At 33.7% G+C, this 24,155-nt stretch overlaps 1 protein-coding gene across 8 annotated transcripts in view; it reads left to right on the top strand.

Moving 5' to 3' along the window:
- The window catches only part of R3hdm1 (R3H domain containing 1), a 98,017-nt gene that overhangs the window by 54,568 nt on the left and 19,294 nt on the right, over window positions 1-24,155 (top strand). For all 8 annotated transcript variants that reach the window (XM_076866878.1, XM_076866874.1, XM_076866873.1 and 5 more), the window contains 2 exons: window positions 7,405-7,559; window positions 11,850-12,001. In XM_076866878.1, coding sequence (XP_076722993.1) covers window positions 7,405-7,559; window positions 11,850-12,001 — 307 coding nt within the window. The remainder of the gene's footprint in view (window positions 1-7,404; window positions 7,560-11,849; window positions 12,002-24,155) is intronic.

The following is a 24,155-nucleotide window of genomic DNA, read 5'->3' as shown; positions in this document are numbered from 1 at the left end:
AGGATAACTTTTAATTTCCAGGTTAAATCCAGCTGTATCGAAGAAATTTTCTAAAGTCTGTAATACAGAAACATACTTTTGTTGTTGTTGTTAACATGAGATTATTTATTGGATTGGTAAATGAGATTATTATTTATTTGACTAGAATTCATATCTCTGTAAAAATCAAAATTCTATACCAAACAGTGCTTCTCTTTGTTCAAAGAAATTGGTGCCTTGACAGAAACATACTTTTTAATTAAGAAAGAATAATTGACATTGTAACCAAGTTGGTGATATATTAAATGTCAGAATACTGAAAGTACTCTTTTTTTTTTTTTTTTTTTAACCTAATAGAACTTTTCATTCTTCAGGAATCTATTTCTCCTTCCTAATCCTCAACCTTCTCCCTCTTTTCCAGATCACTGGATTTTTTTCTCATACTTGGCAGTCTTCAGACTATACTTTTGAAACTATCAGAACTATTTTCCCTTCTCCCTTTTGTCTGAATAATTACATAAGGGACCTGAATGAAAGTGTCTCTTTAATAGGTGCTACTCCATAACAACCTACCTCAGTAGCCTGATTGCTTTGTTTAAACAAAGTTTCAGAGGAATTTGTGACAGTTCTTATAAAATTTTATTAAGCAATTTTATACTGAGGCATGCCTGTAATTTAGTGATTCTTTATGTTTATACTAAATTACATTATTAATGATTTTCTTCTTACATAAATAACAGTGAAATTCTTATCTTTGATTAGAATTGAACAACAATATTGAGGGTGAGTTTTTTGGTTTTAGTTTTTTAGTGTTTGGCATCTAAATACTTCTAGTTTTGCTTACAATTATAATAACTTGAGCCAATCAACCCAATCTTGGGTCCTACAGTCTTTTTGCATTGGAGAAATCCAGTTGTTTGGCTTTTTTGTTTGGTTTTGGTACTGGGGATTTAACGCAGGGACGCTTTGCTACTGAGCTACATTGCCAGCCCCTTTTTAAGACAATCTCACTAAATTACTTAGGACCTCACTAAATTGCTGAAACTCACCTGGAACTTGAAATCCTCCTGTCTCAATCTCCTGAGCTGCTGGGGTTACAGGTGTGCACCGCCATGTCCAGCCCCAATAATCTTTTAATAACCTTGAATATCCTACTCTTTAGAAAGTATAATCTGAAACTATATACTTTTAGCAATAATTTGCTAAAATTATTGGAACAGTGGTCAAACATCTCATCAAGACTTTTGAAGGAAGAGCTCAGATACGTGTCCTAATGCCCCTAAAATTTCCCTCCTGATTACCAGTCATGCAAAGCATCAAATGTTAACTATTTTCATTGCCACAGTCTTATGTTCCTCAGGCCCTGATTACTCCCTCCCACTGTGGTTGAAGCCTGGTAGGTTTTCTTATATCAAAGGTAAAAATGAATGAATGTACAACTACTCAGTGGATGGGGAAAAGGCATTACTTCACAGAACTTCAAGACTTCGTTTGTGAAACAGACTGCTCCCCTTGCACACAAAATGTCCAGGTTAAAGCTGGCATCATGCCAGGGGTATAAAGTCTGACTTCTTGGCAAAGCATCCTGACTTTGTAGAGAAAACAGCCACCATCTTTGAAAATTCTGCTAGAGGGCTGGGGATGTGGCTCAAGCAGTAGCACACTCGCCTGGCATGCTGGGTTCCATCCTCAGCACCACATACAAACAAAGATGTTGTGTCCGCCAATAACTAAAAAAAATAAATAAATATTTTTTAAAAAAAAAAAAGAGAATTCTTCTTTAGACTCATCTGGAATTGGCAACAGAATAAATATTTTGAGCAAAAACAGCCTCTGAGGCAAAGAGGAATATTGGAGATTCACATGTAAATAACTCGGTCTGAGAAACAAAAAGAAAAAAAAAACTCTGTGGGACGTGGAACCTTAAATACTTAATGATTTGAGCTCTTCTTCCCTTTCCCCACTGTTTTATATGTGTGAAATATAACTATAATAAGGAAGTGTAACTTTGAAGTGCAAGTCTCAAACTGTGCATCTTGGGAGTAGTAGGAAAATGTAGGACAGTCCCCCCACACACAGATAGAGGACACTGTGGGCTGATTATTTAAACTTTTAAATATGGTGGGGTTTTAGCCCTTAAATTCACATTAGCTATCATCTAAGGTCAGGTCCTACTTCTTTGTATATTACTATAATACTCTATCTACTTCAACATTTGTTCCTAAAAATTTTAGAATCAGACTGCTATGTGCAGATCCCAACTATACTATAAAGGCTAGAACCTCGGGCAAGGTATGAATCTCTTTATGCCTTTATTTTCTTATCCAAAGAAGGGATAATAATTATACCTGTTTCATGATATGAGCACTGAGTTAATTTTTATGGCAAGTACTCAAAACAGTACCTGAAACCTAATAAATGTAGTGAGTGTTAGCAATTAACATTACCTTGTGATGCTATTGAGGCAATGATAACTATATAGTATTCTAAATGAAAAAACAAAGGAATTTTAGGTAGAATTCCATCCTGATCACAGGAAGATAACAAAGTTTGTCCTAAAATATTTTGTCTTTTGAGTTATTATTCTTTGATTACTAAACTTGAGGTCTGTATTTTAAGAAAATTTATTTAAATACTTCCTTCCCATAGTTTGTAAAACCTCTATTAACCAGATGCAGAAGCATTACATAGAAAAGGGTTTTGAAACAGTAATCATATTATCCCATTTCTTTAAGTAATAAATATAAATATATATAAACATACATATGTATATGTTGCTGGCTATGTAGAAAATGAGGCTAGCCATACATGTTATAAGTGGTGATTAAAAGTGTTTTACAAATGATTTTTTTCTATAGAAACTTTTTTTGTATTTTCCAAATTTTCTTCCATGAATATCTATTTCATGATCAAATAAGATTATTTGAGGGGCTGGGGTTTTGGCTCAGTGGTAGAGTGCTCGCCTAGCATGCATGAGGCACTGGGTTCGATCCTCAGCACCACATAAATGTGAAATAAAGATATTGTATCTACCTAAAACTAAAATAAATAAATAAAATATTATTTGAAAAAGTGTTTTCAGTGTTCACCTTTTTTCAGAAATTTTCAAATAATACCATTAAACTTACCATATTAGATGTAAATAATGACTTATTATATTCTTATCAAATAAGTACTTGGAGGTTAATTAAATCTATGATTCAGCTATTATGGGTGATCCATTTATTTCCGACTGATGTGCTTTATATTCATTATGTCTTTTTTTTAATATTTTGTTTTAGTTGTAGTTGGACACAATACCTTTATTTTTATTTTTATGTGGTGCTGAGGACAGAACCCAGCACCCCGCATGTGCTAGGCGAGCGCTGTGTCAATTTAATGAAAAGATAATTAAGTGAATTTAACCTTACAAGTAATGTTGCCTTAAAACTTAAATTCATCTTTTGCTATCAGAAACCATTCACTAAATGTGAAGACTTGAGAAACTGGCCATACTTAACCTGTCCACACACATTAACTTCTGGTTTTATGTAGAAGCATATATTATTTGGGTTCTAGTCTATTAATATGTTTTCCCCCATTGTTTCCCTAAGGGAAAATATCTAATGTCCACATTTTGGCCTAGCTGAGTGAGAGCTAATATAGATTGGATTGTTTTTCTCAAAAGGGTAGTGGTGTTTAAATTTCTTTTTTTACTCCAAAGAAGCATATCATTTCTATTTTTTAGAAGTGTACACAAACCATGAGGGAAGAATTAGCAGGATAAAGTTTATGTTGCCAATAGATAATGATGTAAGGCAATGAACAGTTAGGAGGAGATGGACAAGAGCTTTTTAGGATGGTATTTTCTTTTAAAGTCCTTGGCATTCTTATTTTAGTATCTCCACTCTTACTCAAAGACATGTTGGAGTCTTCTAGTGAAGTACTAATGTTTGTGGTTTTTCTACTTTCATAATCTTTAAAATCTGGAACTTCCTGGTATTTTCACCACTCTCCTACTTGTAAAACTTTGCTTCTCCTTCAGTACTCTTCTGCTTTTAATCTTTTGCTTTTCACTCTATATATCATATCCTGTCATTCCTGAGTATTTTCTATTCTTCAAACATATTATTTACTTTTTATTTTTTCCAGATCTTTGCTTTTTGCTGGAATGTTCTTTTAAGTCCAAGCACAAATTCACTATCTCCATGGATATCAGGAGTAGTTTCTCCTTCTTATTTTCACAGTGCTATACTGCTTATCTTATGATTCTAAGAATCCTTATGTCAAAGAAAAGAACCCTGTTACACTTACTTTATACAACCCAGCAGGCAAATGGTATCCTCTTTACTACCTTCTGTAATGAATGACCAATTGTTGGGGTCAGATGTTTCAGATTTCACATTATGTTGTCACATTTTCAAAACATGCATGGTATTTATATGGATATGTGTATGTGTGGGTGGCAATAAGTGTGAATTAATGAAAATTAGATTCCCTTCATAAGAGAATTTTAGATAGGGTACCTCTAAGATGAGTCTTCCAAAATTAGGTAATTTAAAAAATGAGAACCACAATTGGCCTTTTTTTCCCAAAGCTGCTTCTAAGACAGCCTATAACCTTGAAAATGTTTGGTAAACTACAAAAGTAATATGCAGGATGGAGATTTAGCTCAGTGAAAGAGTGCATGTCTAGAATGCAAAAGGCCCTGGGTTCAATTCCCAGCACTACCCAAAAATTATTTAAAAAAAAAAAAAAAAAGGAATAGACAAAACATTTAAAGTTTCTTAAGGGAATGTGACTATTTAAGTCAAAGTATTTTATTTATTTTTTTTTTGAGAATTTTTAATATTTATTTTTTTTAGTTTTCGGCGGACACAACATCTTTGTTTGTATGTGGTGTTGAGGATCGAACCCGGGCCGCACGCATGCCAGGCGAGCGCGCTACCGCTTGAGCCACATCCCCAGCCCAAGTCAAAGTATTTTAATTCTGATTATGTTACAGGGAATTCTGCCAGGTATCCACTGTTTGTTTTGTTTGTTAGTAGACTATAATTCATCCAATTCCTTGTTAGCTGTCATTTTCCCAATATGTACAGAATTGAGCCCAGATTCTGATGCTGTGATATATGCTTGTGTGTATATATTGAGAGGTGGCGTTTCCAACACAAGATATCCTGTTTGTATCTTATTTTATTCCTGTCCTTTATTTTTCTAGGGTACGAAGATATGTCACTATGTTTCAATGATGTTTGCAATTTGTTATACGAATTTGAAATACTATTATTTGATGAATTGAAAATAGAGTTGAATGTTAATTGTTAGATTAAAAAGTGAGTGAGAAAGAAGGGCTGGGGCTGTAACTCAGTGGCAGAGTACTTGCCTAGTATGGGCGAGGCACTGGGTTTGATCCTTAGCACCACATAAAAAAACTAAACAAATAAAGGTATGATGTCCATCTACAACTATAAAAAAATGTTTTTAACAAAAAGTGAGGAAGGGGCTGGGGATGTGGCTCAAGCGGTAGTGCGCTCGCCTGGCATGCGTGCGGCCCGGGTTCGATCCTCAGCACCACATACAAACAAAAATGTTGTGTCTGCCAAAAACTAAAAAATAAATATTAAAATTTAAAAAAAAAAAAAGAAATTTCTTAAAAAAAAAAAAAAAAGTGAGGAAGAAGGGCTGGGATTATGGCTCAATGGTAGAGCGCTTGCCTAGCGTGGGTGAGGCACTGGGTTTGATCCTCAGCATCACATATAAATATTTAAAATAAAGGTATTATATCCATCTACAATTATATATATATATATATGTGTATATATATATATATATACATATATATATATATATTTTTTTTTAAGTGAGGAAGAAGATTCTTCTGCTCTCTCCCTTTGCCTACCTCCAAGTTTAAATAGTAGTATGCAGGAAATATACAAGGGAGAATAGTGTAGGAGACAGCTTATTATCAATTGTTTCTGACAAATGAGGAATTAGAATATACAATTTTTTTTGTACAAAGTAAGATTGGTAAAAGTCATTCAAAACATAGCTATGTAGTACTATTGCCATAGAAATAGCACCATTTTACAAAAACCCTTTACTGTTAAAAGATTCGCTGTAGGTTTTGACATTGTTGTGGTTAATATGTTGTTTAGCTACCAGATAAACTTTGTGTCTTTAAAGAAAGTGGATGCTAGAGTACATTTAATTATTTAATCCTTACGCAGAATCCTTAAGACTTCTAAGTGTCTATAGTGATATTGTTGTATGTAGTCAATAGTTAAAATATCTTTGCAGTTTCTCTTGATTTTGAGATAAATGAGGATGGAAATGAAATCTGATATAAGAGAGCAAAATGTGTTTGTGGTGTTACTGGGGAAACATTGGACTTTGCCTGTTGGAGTTTATATAAGCAGTACTAGAATTCAGTTCATTTTTGTAAAAACTTTTCTTCAGTGCCCTGAAACTAAATGATAAGTTATTTTTATCTTGTTTCTTTTTAAAGAAAGAATTTGTGGTAGCATTTTGTAGTTCCCCAAAAGCCTTGAGCTAATTGGTATACCTGAGTGAGTCCTCTTAGGATCAAGAAACAAAATACAACTGACATTCACGACTCTACTTTTAAATTATAGAGTCTTAATTAAGCTAAGTGACAAGTTCACTTTATCAAAGTAAATTTCTAATGTTAACATACTACTGAAATTACCAATAATGCCTTCATTGTATAGATTGAATCAAGTAAATTACTTAAGCTATTTCATTATGTTTCTTTGCTAAGTGACCATAATAATAGGTAAATAATCAAAAAAATTAATGAATAAGCCTACTTGCCTATGTCTGACATAGTCCTAATATAAGGATTTATATCTTAGTGTGATGTTTTTAAACATGCAGCCATTCTACAATAATGGTTCCCTGCACACACACACTTTTTTTGGTCCCTAGCAGGGCTAGTGTCATGAGCCTGCAACCAGTGCAGCGCATGGGGCCTTATACTTGCTTTATTGTTCTGCTCTTACCAACTTGACATTCTTAATCTTTTTTAACAAGGGGAGCTACATTTTTTTTTTCTTTTGGACCAGGCCTCACAAATTATGTAGGCAGCCCTGATACCCAAGAAATGGTTGTTGTAAAACATTGTAATATAAAGTGAATAGTGATTATTCTATGTTAACAAAGTCTTTTACCCTGTGATTTTCTATATAAGAAGTTTTTGTGCACATATTTTATTTGAATGTATTTTAAGAAGGAAAAATTGTAGATGATTCTACTTAAAATTAGTATAAACACTTTAAATGTTGCTGAAATTAGAAGGCTTTGGCAATTTGCTACTTAAAACAAAATTCTGTTGTTTAGAACACAGAAGTACTTTTTTAAAATAGAGATACCCTGTTAGATGGAATATATTAAACTCAAAACAGAATTTAACTCATTTTCCCTTTACAGGTTTTCAAGTTATCTCCAACCAGCAGCAAAACTACCAAGGAATAGTTGGAGTTCAGCAACCCCAGAGTCAGAGCCTAGTTGGAGGCCAACCCAACAGCATCGGAAATCAGATTCAAGGAGTGGTGATCCCCTACCCTTCAGTGCCATCATATCAGGTATATTGTCTCTCTTATCTGTTTTAGGTAGAGATGATTATAGATAAAACGCGTATCTACAATGTATCTTCTGTAGTTCTTTAATATATGAGAAATGTTTCTGTAATATACAACTTGATAGTCTTAGGAGTTTTTTAGTTTTTGTTTTTGCGTTTGTTTGTTTTTTTTAATTTTATATCTTTATTTTTATGCTGAGGATCGAACCCAGGGCCTTGCACATGCTAGGCAAGCACTCTACTACTGAGCCACAACCCAGCACCTCTTAGAAGTTTTATTAGTAATAGTGTCTTTGTTTTATACTGATTTTTTGCTTTATTTGTTCACTTCATTAATATTTCAGATATCTGCAACAACACATTATTTTTGGAAAGTAAATTTTGCCTGACACCGTCTGTGTTTCCAACTATAGATTTATAAACAAGTATCTTATTCTGTTCTTCAGCTCCTTAGAAAGTCGCCTGTGTGGAAAGAGAGTACTAGGAGAAAAAATAGAGTAAAGGGTAGGTATTTGAAATAGTGAGAAATAGATAGTATAGACCATAAATCAGTATTTAATAGAATAGTTAAGTATATGCAGTTTTTTATGCTAAAAATCCCTAAAAGGGATGAGGAATGAACTAATTTATATTTCTAAGACAGAAATATCTATTGTTCCATAAATAAGCAGGTGTCTTTATTATAATATGACACATTTTCCAAAACTCTTCAAATTTTAGAAGAATAACTTGTAAGCAGGTTTATTTTATTAGCCTTATAGTTTTTCATAGCTGAGCCTAACTGAAGAAAGATGTTCAAAGACCATTTTCATTCATCTCAACAGGAAAAAATAATCTAATTGGAAAGATAAAATGTGTTCATATTTTATGTACACATATATAAAGAAATTGATGACAGAATGCAAACCATAACTGAGGAGATCATGAAATAAAGCAATAAACAGTTTATAAAGACCTTGATAATAATGCCTACTCAGAAGATAGAAACCTTTAACTATTCCCTTAAATTATAAACATGGATTAGTTAAGAAGATATTCTGGGGACAGAGAAGGATCTAAACAAAGAGCAAGTATATACATTCCATATAATTTCAGAAAATTTAAGTTGAAATTAAAGTATGAAATGTGGAATTTGTCAAGGGAGTGTGTTTACTTTTGAAGCCCTTTGATAACAGAAAGCAATAACACAAAAGAGATATTTCATGAAACTAGGTTTTACTTCTTTTGCTTTCACATCCCCCATGCTTTTTTCTCCTGATAGTTCATGCTTGAGTATAGGCACATAAACTGCCCTTCTTCGGGGCTGGGGTTGTGGCTCAGAGATAGAGCGCTCGCCTACCATGCATGGGGCACTGGGTTCGATCCTCAGCAACACATAACAATGAAATGAAGATGTTGTGTCCACTTATAACTAAAAAATAAATATTAAAAAAAAAAAAAAAAACACTGCCCTTCTTCTACTTTCCCCATAGACATTAGATAGGAGCAACACCAGTCCAGGAACACTTGCCTTCTCAAGGAGTTTGGTCTCACTGTCAATCGAATACATTGAGCATCTGTTAAACATTTAAAAGCTCACAGTCTAGTGAGAGAAATGTTATTTTTTTAAATTGGTGTATTATAGTTGTACATAATGATGGAATTTGTAGTCATACATGCACACAATATAATTTGACCAGTATCATTCCCCAGCATTTCCTTTGTCCTTTACCTCCTTCTAAGTCCTGATCCTTTCCTCTACTGATCTCCCTTTGATTTTCATTAGATCCCCACCCCCATTTTTCTTTTCCATTTTCCTGTCTCTTCCACGTATAAGAGAAAATATAGGACCCTTGACTTTCTGAGTTTGTCTTATTTTGTTTAATGTAATGATCTCAAGTTCCATCCATTTTCCTGCAAATGATATAATTTCTTTTTTTAATGGCTGAATAAAACTCCATTGTATATATATACCATATTTTCTTTATCCATTCATCTGTTGATGGACACCTAGACTAGTGTCATGATTTCACTAGTGTGAATTGTGCTACTATAAACATGGGTATACATGTTTCACTATACTATGATGACTTTAGGGGAACCTTCATACTGATTTTCATAGTCTTTGTACTGTTTACAGTCCCACCAACAGTGTGAAATTTTTCCTTTGAGAATTGTCATTTTTAAATAAATTACAGCATTATTAGTGTAATTTTTTCAAATGGAGCTTAAATATTGGAGCTATTCTAGAGCTAAGACAATTCTAATTTCTATAGCATGTTTTTTTTTTTTTTACAAGTTGTAGATTATTTTCTCTTTATCTCATAATTCTCACACTAGGTGAATGATTATAGGAAGTGTTCTAACCAGCAGTGAATGGCAGCGTGCTTTACAGTATGCTTCCTAGTATGTTTGGTAGACAGATTAGGTAGTGATAAACTGTTTTCTGAACAATAAGCCAAAAAAGTCCTTTGTTTTTAGTAATGAATTCTATGGCTGCACATTCTCTTTCTCTTTTCATACTTCACACTTTTTTCTTTACCTGGTTACATCATCTAGTTTAAGCTGTGTCATTTTTCTCAGATCTGTCTTGCATATGTATTAATTTATACAGTAAGAAATAATCTCAGAGCCAGGGGCTCAGGAGGCTGAGGCAGGAGGATTGTGAGTTCAAAGCCTCAGCAAAAGCGAGACACTAGGGCTGGGGCTGTGACTCAGTGGTAGAGCGCTTGTCTAACATATGTGAGGCACTGAGTTCAATTCTCAGCTCCACATATAAATAAATGAATAAAATAAAGGTCCATCAATATCTAAAAAAATATTAAAAAAAAAAAAAAGCTAGGTGCTAAGCAACTCAGTGAAACTCTGTCTCTAAATAAAATACAAAATAAGGCTCAGTGGCTAGGTATGCCCCTGAGTTCAATCCCAGGTACCTGAAAGAAATGGGGGGGCGCGGGAGGGAGAGGAGAATCTCAGAATGTTATACTGCCTCAACAGATAAAAAGATGGAAATATGTTGTAGTATACAGTTAGATAAATCGTACTAATAATTTTCTTTTGGGATTAAGAGCTAAAGGGAAAATAATTAAGAGATTATTATATATTTTCTAAATTTTTTTTGTAATTGTAGATGGACAAAATGCCCTTATTTGTTTATTTATACATGGTGCTGAGGATTGAACCCAATGCCTCAAGCATGCTAGGCAAATGCTCTGCCACTGAATTACAGCCCCAACCCAGTTTATTATATATTTTTGAGAGGATTAATTGCATTTTATATAAGTAAGTAATTTTATATAAGTAAGACTTAGAAGATAATCATTAACTTTTTAAAATTTATTTGTAATTATAGATGGATACAATATCTTTATTTTATTTATTTATCTTTATGTGGTACTGAGGATCAAACCCAGGGCAAGCTCTACCACTGAGCTACAACCCCAGCCCCTTAATCATTAATTTTTAATTCACAAAGCCAAGGATGGAGAATAGGATGTGGTTTTAAAGAACTGAGGCTCTGGAGCTAAAGGGAATGCATCATAATCCTGAACTTTTTACTAACTAACTATACAACCTTGAGCAACTTACTTAACCTCAGTTTACCCATTTACAAAATAAGGATAATGAAAATACCTTCTTAAGTTGTTAGGATGCCTTTATGAGATAATACACAAAGTACTTACAAAAGAACCTGATACATGGCAGTAAGTACCCAGTAATGTTAATCCTCATCACCCCATTGATGTTGTCACAAGCTTTTATGTTGGCTTCATTTAACAAAATCACTATATTATGGTATATTAAAAATGAAGACATTATGATGCCTGTGTGGTTTCTGTTTTAGAAACTAGATAATGGAAATAGAGTATTGAAGAATCCATTATGTCCCTTTGGTTTCTTGTAAATAATATAGAAAACAAAGAATTGAAAGATTAACTTTACTAGATCTTTTAGATATACTACCTTATAATAGAGATAATACTCCTCCCTATGTTGGAGGTGGCATTTCTAGCTTTTTAGATAAAGGACTGAGGAGCCACTGTATCTTTGGCTACCAGTGTTAGGTTAAGTGATTGAGGAGGATGGACTTTTTAAATGGCAAGTTAGTTATGAATCTTGCAAGCAGCTTGAGAGTTTTAAGGTAGAGCTGCTACACAATAAAAATAGTACAGTACTATGGCAAACTTAACAGAAAAAAAAAAAAACAGTGTTATGTTGACTTAATCCTAACTGCACATTTTTAAAGTTTATGGAGGCTATGAACATCTGCAAGATTTAAAAAATCTTTTTCCCTTTAAATTGTCTCAAATTTTAGGTTTCACTGCCTCAAGGTTCTCAAGGAATTGCGCATCAAACTTACCAACAGCCTGTTATGTTCCCTAATCAGTCTAATCAAGGATCAATAACCACAACAGGAATGCCAGTTTACTATAGTGTCATTCCACCTGGCCAACAAAATAATTTAAGGTGAGTATGACTAAAAAACCTAATCTTCTGGCTTCTCTTTGTTTACCAAGATTATTATCTATTGTTAGTTTTAAAGTTGACTAAATGACTAAAATCATTTTCCTGATGTAGGTGAAACAAAGTATGATAGTCTGTTTTTCTAATATTTTAAAAACATAATCCATATAAGCTAAACATTCCATATATGAGCCAGAATCAAATCTCTCTTGTACTGTGTCCTTTATTCATCCAAATGGGGTACTAGTTATTCATAGTCCTTGGCATTTTGAGCATTTATTTGTTAATGATTTATTTGTAGTAGTTTGGGAAGATTGTATTTCCCGTAGATAAACTTAGCTGCAAAATATCTTACTGAAATTTTTCAGGCTCTGGGATGCTCTTTTTTCGTCATTAGGAGGAAAGAGGCATGTAAGAAAAGTAAATGATAATAGGTCTGTATTTAAAAAGTCATGAAATATTTCATCAGTTATTTAAACTTGGAAGATCAGAAGCTTCTCTGACAAACCTAATGTGTGAAAAATAGTAATCTTCCCTTGAATTGGGTACCTTTAGTCAGTTTTTCAGAATGTATTTTATTTACTCTAATAACATCCCCATGATGTTATCAGAGAGACAGCTGATCTCTTTTTAAGAATGGGAACCTAAGTTATAATCAATCATAAGAGATTGTTGCTACCCAATTATAGTAACAGATGACATTTAGGGTGGAAATGGGACTGACATTCCTTATTTCACTGAAATCTACCTAGGAAAATAGGAGCCTGTTCTGACCTTATTTGTTGTCAGGACCTTGCAGGAGTTCCACAGGAGGAACTCAAATTTTTCTTGTCTCTGTATCTTTGGCTACCAGTGTTAGGTTGAGTGATTGAGGAGGATGGACTTTTTAAATGGCAAATTAGTTGTGAATCTTGCAGGCAGCTTGGGAGTTTTAAGGTAGAGCTGCTACAATAAAAATTTAGAAGTGTGTATTGGGTTAAATTTAACAATTGGGCTGGGGTTGTGGCTCAGTGGTAGAGTGCTTGCCTAGCATGTATGAGGCAATGGGTAGGATTCTCAGCATCACATATAAATAAATAAGGTTCATTGACAACTAAAAAAAAAGTTTTTTTAAATTCACATTTGAATTTAAATTTATAAATAAGGAGAAAAGACTTTAAATTCTATAAATAAGGAGAAAAGACTCAATCTGATCCCCTTATTCTAACATGTACAAGTTCAGGATCTAGAATGCCAGTTCAGTTTATAAAATGTCAATTAGAGGCAGAATTCTATAGTAAAGTAGATGAAATGAAAGGTTAGAAAGTTGTTAAATTGTCTGCTTGTTTGAACCAAGGTGTAACCTTTTATTTATCAATGAAAGCAATTATCAGCAAAGTAAGTATCCCTATGTAGGGCAGAGGTTGAAAGAAATAGGTACACACTATTAATCCAGTGACTCATTTGAGACCAAAAGACACCTATTTCTCTAAGTTAATTCTGTAGGCATTTATGCTGGGAAGAGGGTCTTTTATGAGGGAAGAAGATAAGCTTACAGGAACCTAAAGGGGATAATTTAGGTTTTAAATTTTTGCCAGTTGTTTATTTGTCAATCCCTTGAAACAAAAATGATCGTCTGTACTTGACTTCTGAGGGAGTTTATCCTAAGTGTGAGTAGACATAAGAGAGCATTCTGTACCCATCTCTACAGTCAGCCTAGTATCAGGCATGACAGCAGACTCCAAAAGTAGTCAAGTTAATACTAATGACTATGCTTGGAAAAGAACAACAGGTTTAGTCCCTGGGCCTGCTTCTGCAAAGAAAATTAAACTGTGGAGAGCATCTGACTTGAGGAATATCCTAGAGCACAACAATAGAGAGATGAATGAGGTTCCCCAACAACCTCCAACTTGAATCTTGATAAAAAGTGTGGAATCCCTCACTAAAGTTTATGGCTATGACCCAAAATGAGGCAGACAAACTTCAAAGAAGCTAGCTACAAGCTGATAGTAGTGATTGTCATCATATAACAAACTGGCATTGATCTGTTTTACCTATAGATTATCAGTCTATGAAATGGAATAGGTTGTACAGAAAGCAGGGAATATGCATTCTGTCAAACTTGTATCCAGGTACCATGTAGTAGTTACTTGTATGAAACTAGTCATGTATGGAATTAATTAAGGATACCTTTGGGTGAAAAATAAAAATTGCTGTTAAATAACACCATTTTTCCAATTTAAAAGCATTCTTTATTTAAAAAAAAAATATTTCTGCTTCTGGAAAATATTGAATAGTTAAATTACTATAATATTTCAAATTTACTTGGAACCATCACTTAAAGTTAAACATGGCTATTTCTTATTGATCCAGTAATTTAATTACCATCTAGTGGCTAATGTAGAAGCCATTCCTTCATAAATCTATATTTAGCAGCTTATATAAATTATATTTTATCTGACATATTCCATTGTACTTACATGAAAAGAGGAAGTTGGTCCAAATACCCAAGTACCTGGAACAGGCCCCAGAATAGAAAGGAACTTGGTAAATCTATACTGAATGAACACATTCCTTTAATGTCAAAGGCTAGCTTGCACATATGTATATATACCTGTGGCAATTAATTATTGACCTTAATTATATTTTGTTTCTGTACCTCTATATATTTTTTAAGTTTTTCATTAGTGTTTTTAAATTACAAAAAAATTAGTGGTGTTGACGTAAATGAATGCAACGATGTATAAAAGGAAACTAATTTTCATGCCTCACTCCACCATCATCCCCAGATCACCAGCATTCACAAGCTAGTCTGCATTCTGTTGCATTGGCCCTCCTGTCTATACAGTACATGCATAAATGCACACATATAGGAATTAGGTAGTAGATTTTAGTGAAATACAGATTGTCTTACATTTTTCCCATAAATACAGATTGTCTTACATTTTTCCCATACCATATCATGAACATCAAACTAATAAGTATTAGTCTAGAACATTCTATTTTATTTCTAATTTCTTCACAATTATAATTTATTTAAATTAGATCATGTCATACAGATAGTTATTTGTTGGTGTTCTAACTTCCTTCTCTCTCTCCACCCCTGCCATCTGGAGCATCTCCCACATGGCATACATGCTAGGTAACTACGCCATGTTTCTCTCCTTGTTTATATCTTAAGTTTCTCCTTGAATTTAATCATACATTAACAAATATGGTGTGGAAACATAAACAAGATTCATTAACACACAAATATGAAACTAAGTGTTTATGTATGTATAATCTTACATATAAAATGTCTACAGCTTGGGCTGGGGCTGTAACTCAGTGGCAGAGCACTTGCCTAATGTATTCGTGAGACACTGGGTTCGATCCTCAGCACCACATAAAAATAAACAAATAAAATAAAGACATTCAGTCCATCTACAACTACAAAAAAAAATTTTTTTTAATGTCTACAACTTGTTTTTTTTCCCCCTTAATATGGCCATCTTATGTCTGACATGTTATAGAATTTTTATCCATTCACGTTTAGTATTACAGCCGATATGCTGAAGTTTTTGTTGTTGTTTTTTTCTGCCAGCCCTCATGTTTTTGTTTATTTCATCATAACTGTATCATTTGATTGGTCAGTCTTCTGCCATTTTCTCAGATGTATGTCAGTATTCCTTGAGACTCTTTATCATGGAATCTCAAATCTGATCCAGGCATGAGTTAATCTAAATAAGCTAATTTTTCATTATCAGAATCTTAGGCATTAACTGAGTGGCATGATGTGGTTAGAAAGAATATGGGCTTTAGAATCAGACACACCTGACTTCAAGTTTATTTGACCTTAGTCTCTTTGTATCTTAGTTTTCTCATTTCTAAGATTAGAATAATACTTCAAAGGACTGATCTCAGAAATTACATGTCTAGTGACATGTCTAATGACTTTCCTTGCCATTAATTATCAATTTAACTGTTTGACATCTATAGTGGAGTCACTGGAATGGGGAGTTGTTTTAATTTTTATTATTTTTTTATTTTTTTTAATTTTTTTAAAGTCAGTCAGATCCTGGATCTAGAGGACTCCACTATGGAAAAGATTGTGGCAGGCAGCAAAAACAAGAATAGACAGGTGGGACTACATCCAACTAAAAAGTTTCTGCACAGCCAAGAAAACAGTTAACAGAGTGAAAAGACAGCCTACAAAATGAGAGAAAATATTTGCAAACTATGTTGTCTGACTAGGAGTTAATATCCAAAATATATAAGAATCTCTTGACAATTCAGTAGGAGCAAACTGGTTTGGGCTTTTGTGGGGTTTTGTTGTTATTGTTGTTGTTGTTTTTAAGTAGTGCTGCAGATCAAATCAAGACCTCACACATGCCAGACAAGGCACTCTATCACTGAGCTATATTCCCAAGTTTTTTTTATAGATAAGCAAAGGATGGGGCAATGGCTGGGTATCTCAGTGATAAAAGACTTGCCTAGCATGTACAAGGCCCTGGGTTTAATCTCCAGCACCACAAAAAATAAAAAGAACTTAAATAGAAATTTATTCAGAGAAGACATAAAAATGGCCTCTAAGTGTAGGAAAGGATGTTCAGTATCACTAATCAGCCGGCTTGATGTCACATACCTATAATCCCAGCTGCTTAGGAGGCTGAAGTGGGAGGATTACAAGTTCAAAGCTACCCTTAGCAATTTACTGAAGCCGTAGGTAACTGTATCAAAATAAAAAGGCTGGGGATGTGACTCAATGATTAATCACCCCTGGGTTCAATCTTCAGTACCAAGAAAAAAGAAAAAGCAAATCAAAACCATAGCTATCACCTCAAATTTACTAGAATAGTTGTTATCAAAACAGCAAAAGGTAGCTAGTACTGGCTAGGATGTAAAGAAAAGGGAACTCAGGCTGGGGTTGTGGCTCAGTGGTAGAGCGCTTGCCTAGCATGTGTGAGACCCTAGGTTCAATCCTCAGCACCGCATAAAAATAAATAAATAAAATAAATGTCTATCAACAACTAAAAAATAAAAAATGTGGGGGAGAACTCTTATATGCTATTGATGAGGAATATTAATTAGTACAGCCATTATGAAAAACAATATGGTGGTTCCTCAAAAAATTAAAAACAGAACCTCTCTATGATGCAGCAATCCCACATTCTTCTTTTTATCCAAAATAATTGAAATCAGTATCTACCTGAGGTATTTTCATTCCCAACTTCATTGTAGTGTTATTCACATCATGTAACCAAGATGTAGAAACAACCTAAATGTCCACCCATGGATGAATAGATAAAGAAAATGTGGCATGGACATATTATGTAACATTATTCAGCCAAGGAAATCCTACAATGTGTATCATTATGAATGAATGCTTGAAGACAGTATGCTAAATGAAGTAAGCCATTCAGCAGAAGGATTAATACTGCCTATTTCCACTTATATGTCTAAAATAATCAAAAGAAAAAGAAGAGAATAGAATGGTAGTTTTCAGGAAAGAAGTGAGAAGAAAGCAGGTAATCAAGATTTAATGAGCAGGGGCTGGAGATGTGGCTCGAGCGGTAGCGCGCTTGCCTGGCATGCGTGCGGCCCAGGTTCCATCCTCAGCACCACATACAAATAAGATGTTGTGTTTGCCGAAAACTAAAAAATAAAAAATTCTCTCTCTCTCTCTCTCTCTCTCTCTCTCTCTCTCTCTCTCTCTCTCTCTCTCAAGATTAAATGAGCAGATTTAAAGTTTAAGTTGTCCAAGATGAATAAGTTCTAGAGATCAGCTGTACAACATATGCATATAGTTAAGTATTATATTATGCATTTAAATTTTGTTAAGAGGATAAATTTCTTGTTAAACATCTATATTATAATGAAAAAAAGCTGTCAGGAATTTCTGACATCTCTTTTTATAGGTCACATGTCTTTAGTACTTACCTGGTTCTGGGCTTTGTTCCAGATTATTGTGTAACATGAAAATTCCCCCAAAGGCAAATATGAAATCTGGAAGAAAGCATATAATAGGATATCACTATTTGCTTAAAGCAGCAAATATTTTCATTTTGGGTATTATTCCCAATTAGACTAAACAGAGGTGAATCTCTTTACTGTGACATTTTCCCCCCGCTGATTTACCTTTGTTTTCTATATGACTTCAATTTATGTCATTCATTTCTGGTATGCCAAATCAATACTTCTTCAAAGACACTACCTCTTTTGGCTTTAAGTAAATTTATCTCTTTGTTTATCTCACTGAAAAGCCTGGTTTTTTACAAGAGCTCTGAGCTAAGAATTAAAACTATATCATATTACTCTTCAGCAATACTTAAAGTATGTACAATGGATCTTTTGTTGCCCTTATAATTGCCAATTTGGGCCTCTTTACTAAAATTTATTTTTAAGCCCAAAATCAGTATTTGTGATTTTCTTGTATATTTATGGACACATTCAGAGTGACAAAAAATTTGAGTCATCATACAACATATTTCCAGCTGAAGTCAAACAAGGCACACTCCACCCCACCCTGCCTCCGTTCTCACATTGTAAACATTCATCTTTTTTACTGTCTTTTTAGTGCCATGTACACATTTTGTGCTCTTTGTGGTGATTTCACCACTCAAAATGACTGCCACATAGAATGCTGAAGTTCTGTCTTGTGTTCCTAACCACAAAAAGACTACTGTGTGTTGAAGCATGAATTATATCACTGTTGTCCAACATATAATACATCTCTAAAAAGGAAGAAGAAATTCACAGATGTATATGTGAGGCTCCTCTAAACAATGCTAAAGTCACATTCAAAATGCATCAGAAATTATGGCCAAAATGGAAAGGTGGCTAAGTTTGGGATTCATGAGATGATAGACTGAGTTTAGGAAAGGATAGCATACAGCATTATTATAGACTGAGAGCCATATAAATTTACAATCACAGTTCCCAGGGTCAGGAAAACATATATTTCTCAATTAGTGTTTTGGGTTTTTTTGTTTGTTTTGTTTTTAGAGAGAGAGAATTTTTTAATATTTATTTTTTAGTTTTCAGTGGACACAACATCTTTATTTTACTTTTATGTGGTGCTGAGGATCGAACCCAGTGTCCCATGCATGCCAGGCGAGCACACTACTGCTTGAGCCACATCCCCAGCCCCTCAATTAGTGTTTTGTTATGAAGAAAAAACTCCTTATAATTAATTGCAATAGGAAATGTGTATTATTATTAAGATGTTTTTAGGGCTGAGATTGTGGCTTAGTGGCAGAGTGCTTGCCTTGCATGTATGAGGCACTGGGTTCTATCCTCAGCATCACATAAAAATAAATAAATAAAGGTGTCCATCTACAACTAAAAATATTTTTAAAAAATAATGTTTTTAAATAAAAACAAGGTTGTATATTAATCAGTTGATTTGATACCATGACCTGAGCCTTACAAGAACCTAACTGAATTTCTTATAGGAACAATGGCTCATAATTTACTAAATCAGTGTACATACAACTTTATAGAGCATAATTGCTGCAAATAACATGCATTGGTTGAATTTGTACCTAACCCAGCATTAGATACTATAAAGATATACACATTGCTTTAATGATATTAGAGTTTATATTGTTACTGAGTTTTAATCATTTCCACTGTTAAAGTCTGCCAGATCTTATTAAAACACAATGTTTAAGTAAAGAACATAAAATTCAGTAAGTATAGCTTTTATCTTTTACAACACTGAAACTTTGCCTTTCTCTCTGTTACCAAAAACTTAATCCAGCAATAATTTACATGTTTAAGTATATTTAGCATGGAAGAAAGATAGGATATAATCTTGTCCTTGGGTAGCTACACATTTTCTTTCTTTTTTTTTTTTTTTTTTGAAAGCTAAATATGCATATGAAACAGAAAATAATGCAAAATTAATATAAGAAAGGGCTAATTTGAAAGTAGTAAGGAACAACATTTATGCCCAGACACTAAGCATTTTGTTAACTGTGTGGTATAAAACGTTAGAATTATAGTTTGGACCCTACTGCCTAGTCAACATTTCTCCACCTGCAGTTTTATTCCTACAAAATTAGTAATTTTACTACAGAAAGCTTAAAAATGCAAATGAAATCTTTCTTCAAAATTTTCTTGCCCAGAGGTGTCACATTTCTAAAACCTGATTACCACAGTGTCCTAAAAAGGATGAGTATGTGTTTATTTTTATTTTACATGTAGAAACTATGAAGCATAGAAAAAGATTAACCCAAAGGCCTGAACTCCTACTTTGTGAATTCTAGCTCTTCAGCTCAGTTATTCTTAATCTTGGCAGCATGTTAGGATGCTTGTGGAGTTATTAAAATTTACCAATTATATCCACCACCTTGCATTTTCTCAGTTAGTCTCACCTGATCTAAAGCCTGAATACCCTTATTTTTGTAAGCCCCCCAGGTGATTCTAACAGACATTTAGAATTGAAATCCACTGAACCTACAGTAAGCAGCCCTCTATAGTCTTATTTTCATCTGTAATTCAGCTGTCCACAAGTAGCTAACACTCGGTGATATTTATGCATTTGTAGTAAAGACATAATGTCTCTGTCATTATTAGATATTCATCTAAAACCCAGTGTCCTAACAATACTGTATAAATGACTACATTCCAACCAATATAATCTGTCTCTGTTAGATTAAAAGTATATCTTAGGGTCAAAGCTATAAGGTCTCATCCAAACAGTTTTATGTTCTGGATACTAAATGGACTGAAATAACTATTGCTCTATTATTAGGGTACAAAAAGTAAGATTCCTATAAGAACACCAATCAAGTCTTTGTTTTGAAAAATGTTTTTTACTTAGCTTGGGTTGCTTAGCAACCTTGTTTTCTTACAGAAAGGTTCTTTGTGCAGAAAAGGTATAATTTAAATTATTATTTTTGCTTTCAGTTATCACAGAGGAATCTTTGTATTTAGATTGGATTGTGTTTTTACATGTCAATAGGAGCACTGAGCACAGCCTCATAAAAGTCACACAACCAGTCACTTTCAGCAAGCAATGTACTAGTTAGGGTCGTTTGTTTTACAACAACTCATTACGGGATTTTTTTATTTATTTTTTTATTTTTTTATTTTTTTTTTTTGGTCTCAGTCTTTAGTATAAAGTGAAATTTATTTTGATACCTGCTGAGACCTCAAAACTGACAAACAAGGGACTGGGGCTATAGTTCATTTGGCAGAGTGCTCGCCTCACATGCACAAGGCCCTGGGTTCAATCCTTAGTACCACAAAAAAAGGTGGGGGGCAAATAAGATATCTTCAAAATGCTGTCAGTTTTAGTGTCCTTTCCCCAATTTTACCTTTTATTTTCCCATTTTTATCTTGAAACTCAAACGAATAATATATATTTGTCTTTGATCTCTAATCTCAAAGCGCTAGCCTAACATATAGAGAATAACTTGAAAATAGACTAACCTTTATTTCTTAGAACTCTGTTAAAGAAAACACTTTATAGAATCTTTATGAAAAAGAAATCCTGCTTTTAAAACTTTTCCCATTTTTCTCTCCAATGTGTTTTTCCTCATTTTTATATTCCTAATATTCCCCTAGTGCTTCCTTTGTCCTACTTCTGATACCTCTCTTGAATTCATTTTATTTCTAAGCTTCCAGTTTTGTATTTTGTTTGCTTCAGCTCTCCTTTGAAATAATTATTAACAATAAAATCTGTCAAACTGAATGAACCATATCTTCTGGTGAATTTCACCTCTGTTGTTGTTTAAAAAAGGAAGTTTCTAACAACTAGCCTAGAGAAATAAAATGTAGTAAGGAATAAAATTTCAGTTATATAAGATAAATAAATTCTAGAGATGTACTGTACAACATTGTACCTAGAGGGTACAGTGGCTCGTGGTAGAGCGCTTGCCGAACATGCTTGAGTCACTGTGTTGATCCCAGCACCACATAAAAATAAGCAAAATAGGGGCTGCAGTTGTGGCTCAAGTGGTAGAGTTCTGCCTAGCATGCATGAGGACCTAGGTTCAATCCTCAGCACCACATAAAAATAAAGATATTATGTCCACCTAAAACTAAAAAATAAACATTAAAAAATCTTTAAAAATTAACAAAATAAAGGTATTATATCTATATACAACTAAAAAAATAAAAATTAAAAAATGGTACCTAGAATACTGATACTATTTTCTACACTTGTAATCCCAGGGGCTCAGGAACCTAAGGCAGGAGGATCGTGAGTTTTAAAGCCAGCCTCAGCAAAAGCAAGGCGCTAAGCAACTCAGTGAGACCCTGTCTCTAAATGTGGCCCAGTGGTTGAGTACTCCTGAGCTCAATCCCTGGCACCATAACCTCCCCACCCCAAAAAAAATAAATAAATAAATAAAACATTAGGGCTGGAGATAATATAGCTCAGTGTGGAGTGCATAGTTAGTACGAACAAGGCCCTGGACTGATTTCCCAGCACTGCAAAAGGAAAAAAAAAAAATAGTGTGTGTGTGTGTCATGTTAACTGTTCTTATCACAATAATTTTTTTAACCACTCATTATGGTACTAGGGATTGAACCCAGAGCCTTGTATATACCAGACAAGCACTCTACCACTAAGCTACTTCTCTAGCCCCCACAAAAATTTTTTTTTTTTTGGATAAACAAACCAGTATATACTACATTGTACCTGTCTTGATAACCTACATATAATTTTGTAGCACTTATAGAATAGATGAAGAAATACATAATTATTGAATGAATAAAATAAAAAGAAAAGTCACTTTGCTAAAACATTTTCTTTTCAAAACATTCACTTCCTCTTTAATGTAATTTGTAATAGATGTAATAGATGTATTTTTAGCAGAATTCATTAGTAAAGTTTTACTAACAAAAAACAATGTAGAGAAGGAGGGGAAGAAGACAGTACTATATCTACTTCATTTTTATGAACTCACCAAAAATGAGAGAACAGTAGTATTTTGGATTTAAATTATACTATTTAAGTAGTTGCCTTTAAAGAAGAGGAAGGATAAGTGCCTTTTCATGCAAAAAGCTGTTCAATTTTATGCATAAATAAAGTTTAAAGTATTTGTGGTACTTCCTCAGCCTTTCAAATGAGTTTCTATTGTTGAAAATATCCAAAGTATTTCTCCTGCACCTCTGTATTTTGTTTCTTAATTAAAATAGTTTTCTTTATTTGCCTTTTTGTGTCATTCTGATTATAGGAAAAAGCAAATCAACTATAACCTCAGTACCCAGAGATAATCACTGATAGGTTTAGTGTACTTCACTCAGTTTTCAGTGTACACATATATATGATATTAAACTATGAAAATACATGGGTTAAAATATAAAAATTCTGTCTTATTAATCCATTTCCCTTACTGGAAAGAAACAACTGTTCATCAACATAAGAACTGCTCAGTTTGGTGTGTATCTTTCTAACGTATCTATTGCTTTTCAATAAGATATGTGAAGTAATGTGATTTGAGGAGAGAGTGTTGGTAGGTTGCCTTTTTTGTTTGTTTTGTTTTTTGTTTTTGTTTTTTTGTGATGCCAGGGATTGAACCCAGGGCCTTGTGCATGCGAGGCAAACACTCTACCAACTGAGTTATAACCCCAGCTCACTTGTTTTCTTTTTGAGGTGGGAAGATTAGTGGTATTTTACTTGTGTCACTGAGTTTTTTTACATATGTGGAATCTTTTCATGAATGTTTTATTCTGGAACTTGCTTTTTTCATTGAAAATTATGCTTAAACATCTATCTATGGAGTATCTGAATTACCTTTTAGATTGAAATAGAGAGAAATTAGCCTGAGTAAGAGTCTCAAAGGTTAAGGTAAGGAATTTTTTCTTTAGTAAAATAACAAGGAATTGTGGTTTCTGAAGCACAGATATATATGATAAAGTCTGTCTTTAAAAACAGAATTAGTGCATAATGGATTTTGATTTGGTTTTGAAATGGGAGAAACCCCAAATAGAAAGACATCATAACATATGCAGCCTCAGCTGTAGTGGTGGCAGTAGGAGTGGAGTCAGTCTAAGATGCAATTTGAAAGAAAAACAAATATTTGGTGATACTAATACAAGAAGAGTAAAAAGAGCCCGGTACTGTGGCACACGCTCTAATCCCAGCAACTCGGAAGGCTGAGACAAGAGGATCGAGAATTCAAAGCCAGCCTCAGCAACTATGATGCCCTAAGCAGCTCAGTGAGACTCTGTCTCTAAATAAAAT

The sequence above is a fragment of the Callospermophilus lateralis genome, chromosome 9, assembly GCF_048772815.1.
Source record: "Callospermophilus lateralis isolate mCalLat2 chromosome 9, mCalLat2.hap1, whole genome shotgun sequence".
NCBI lineage: Eukaryota > Metazoa > Chordata > Mammalia > Rodentia > Sciuridae > Callospermophilus > Callospermophilus lateralis.
The sequence above is the reverse complement of the archived record's forward strand: the minus strand, read 5'-3'. Positions and strand labels throughout refer to the sequence as shown.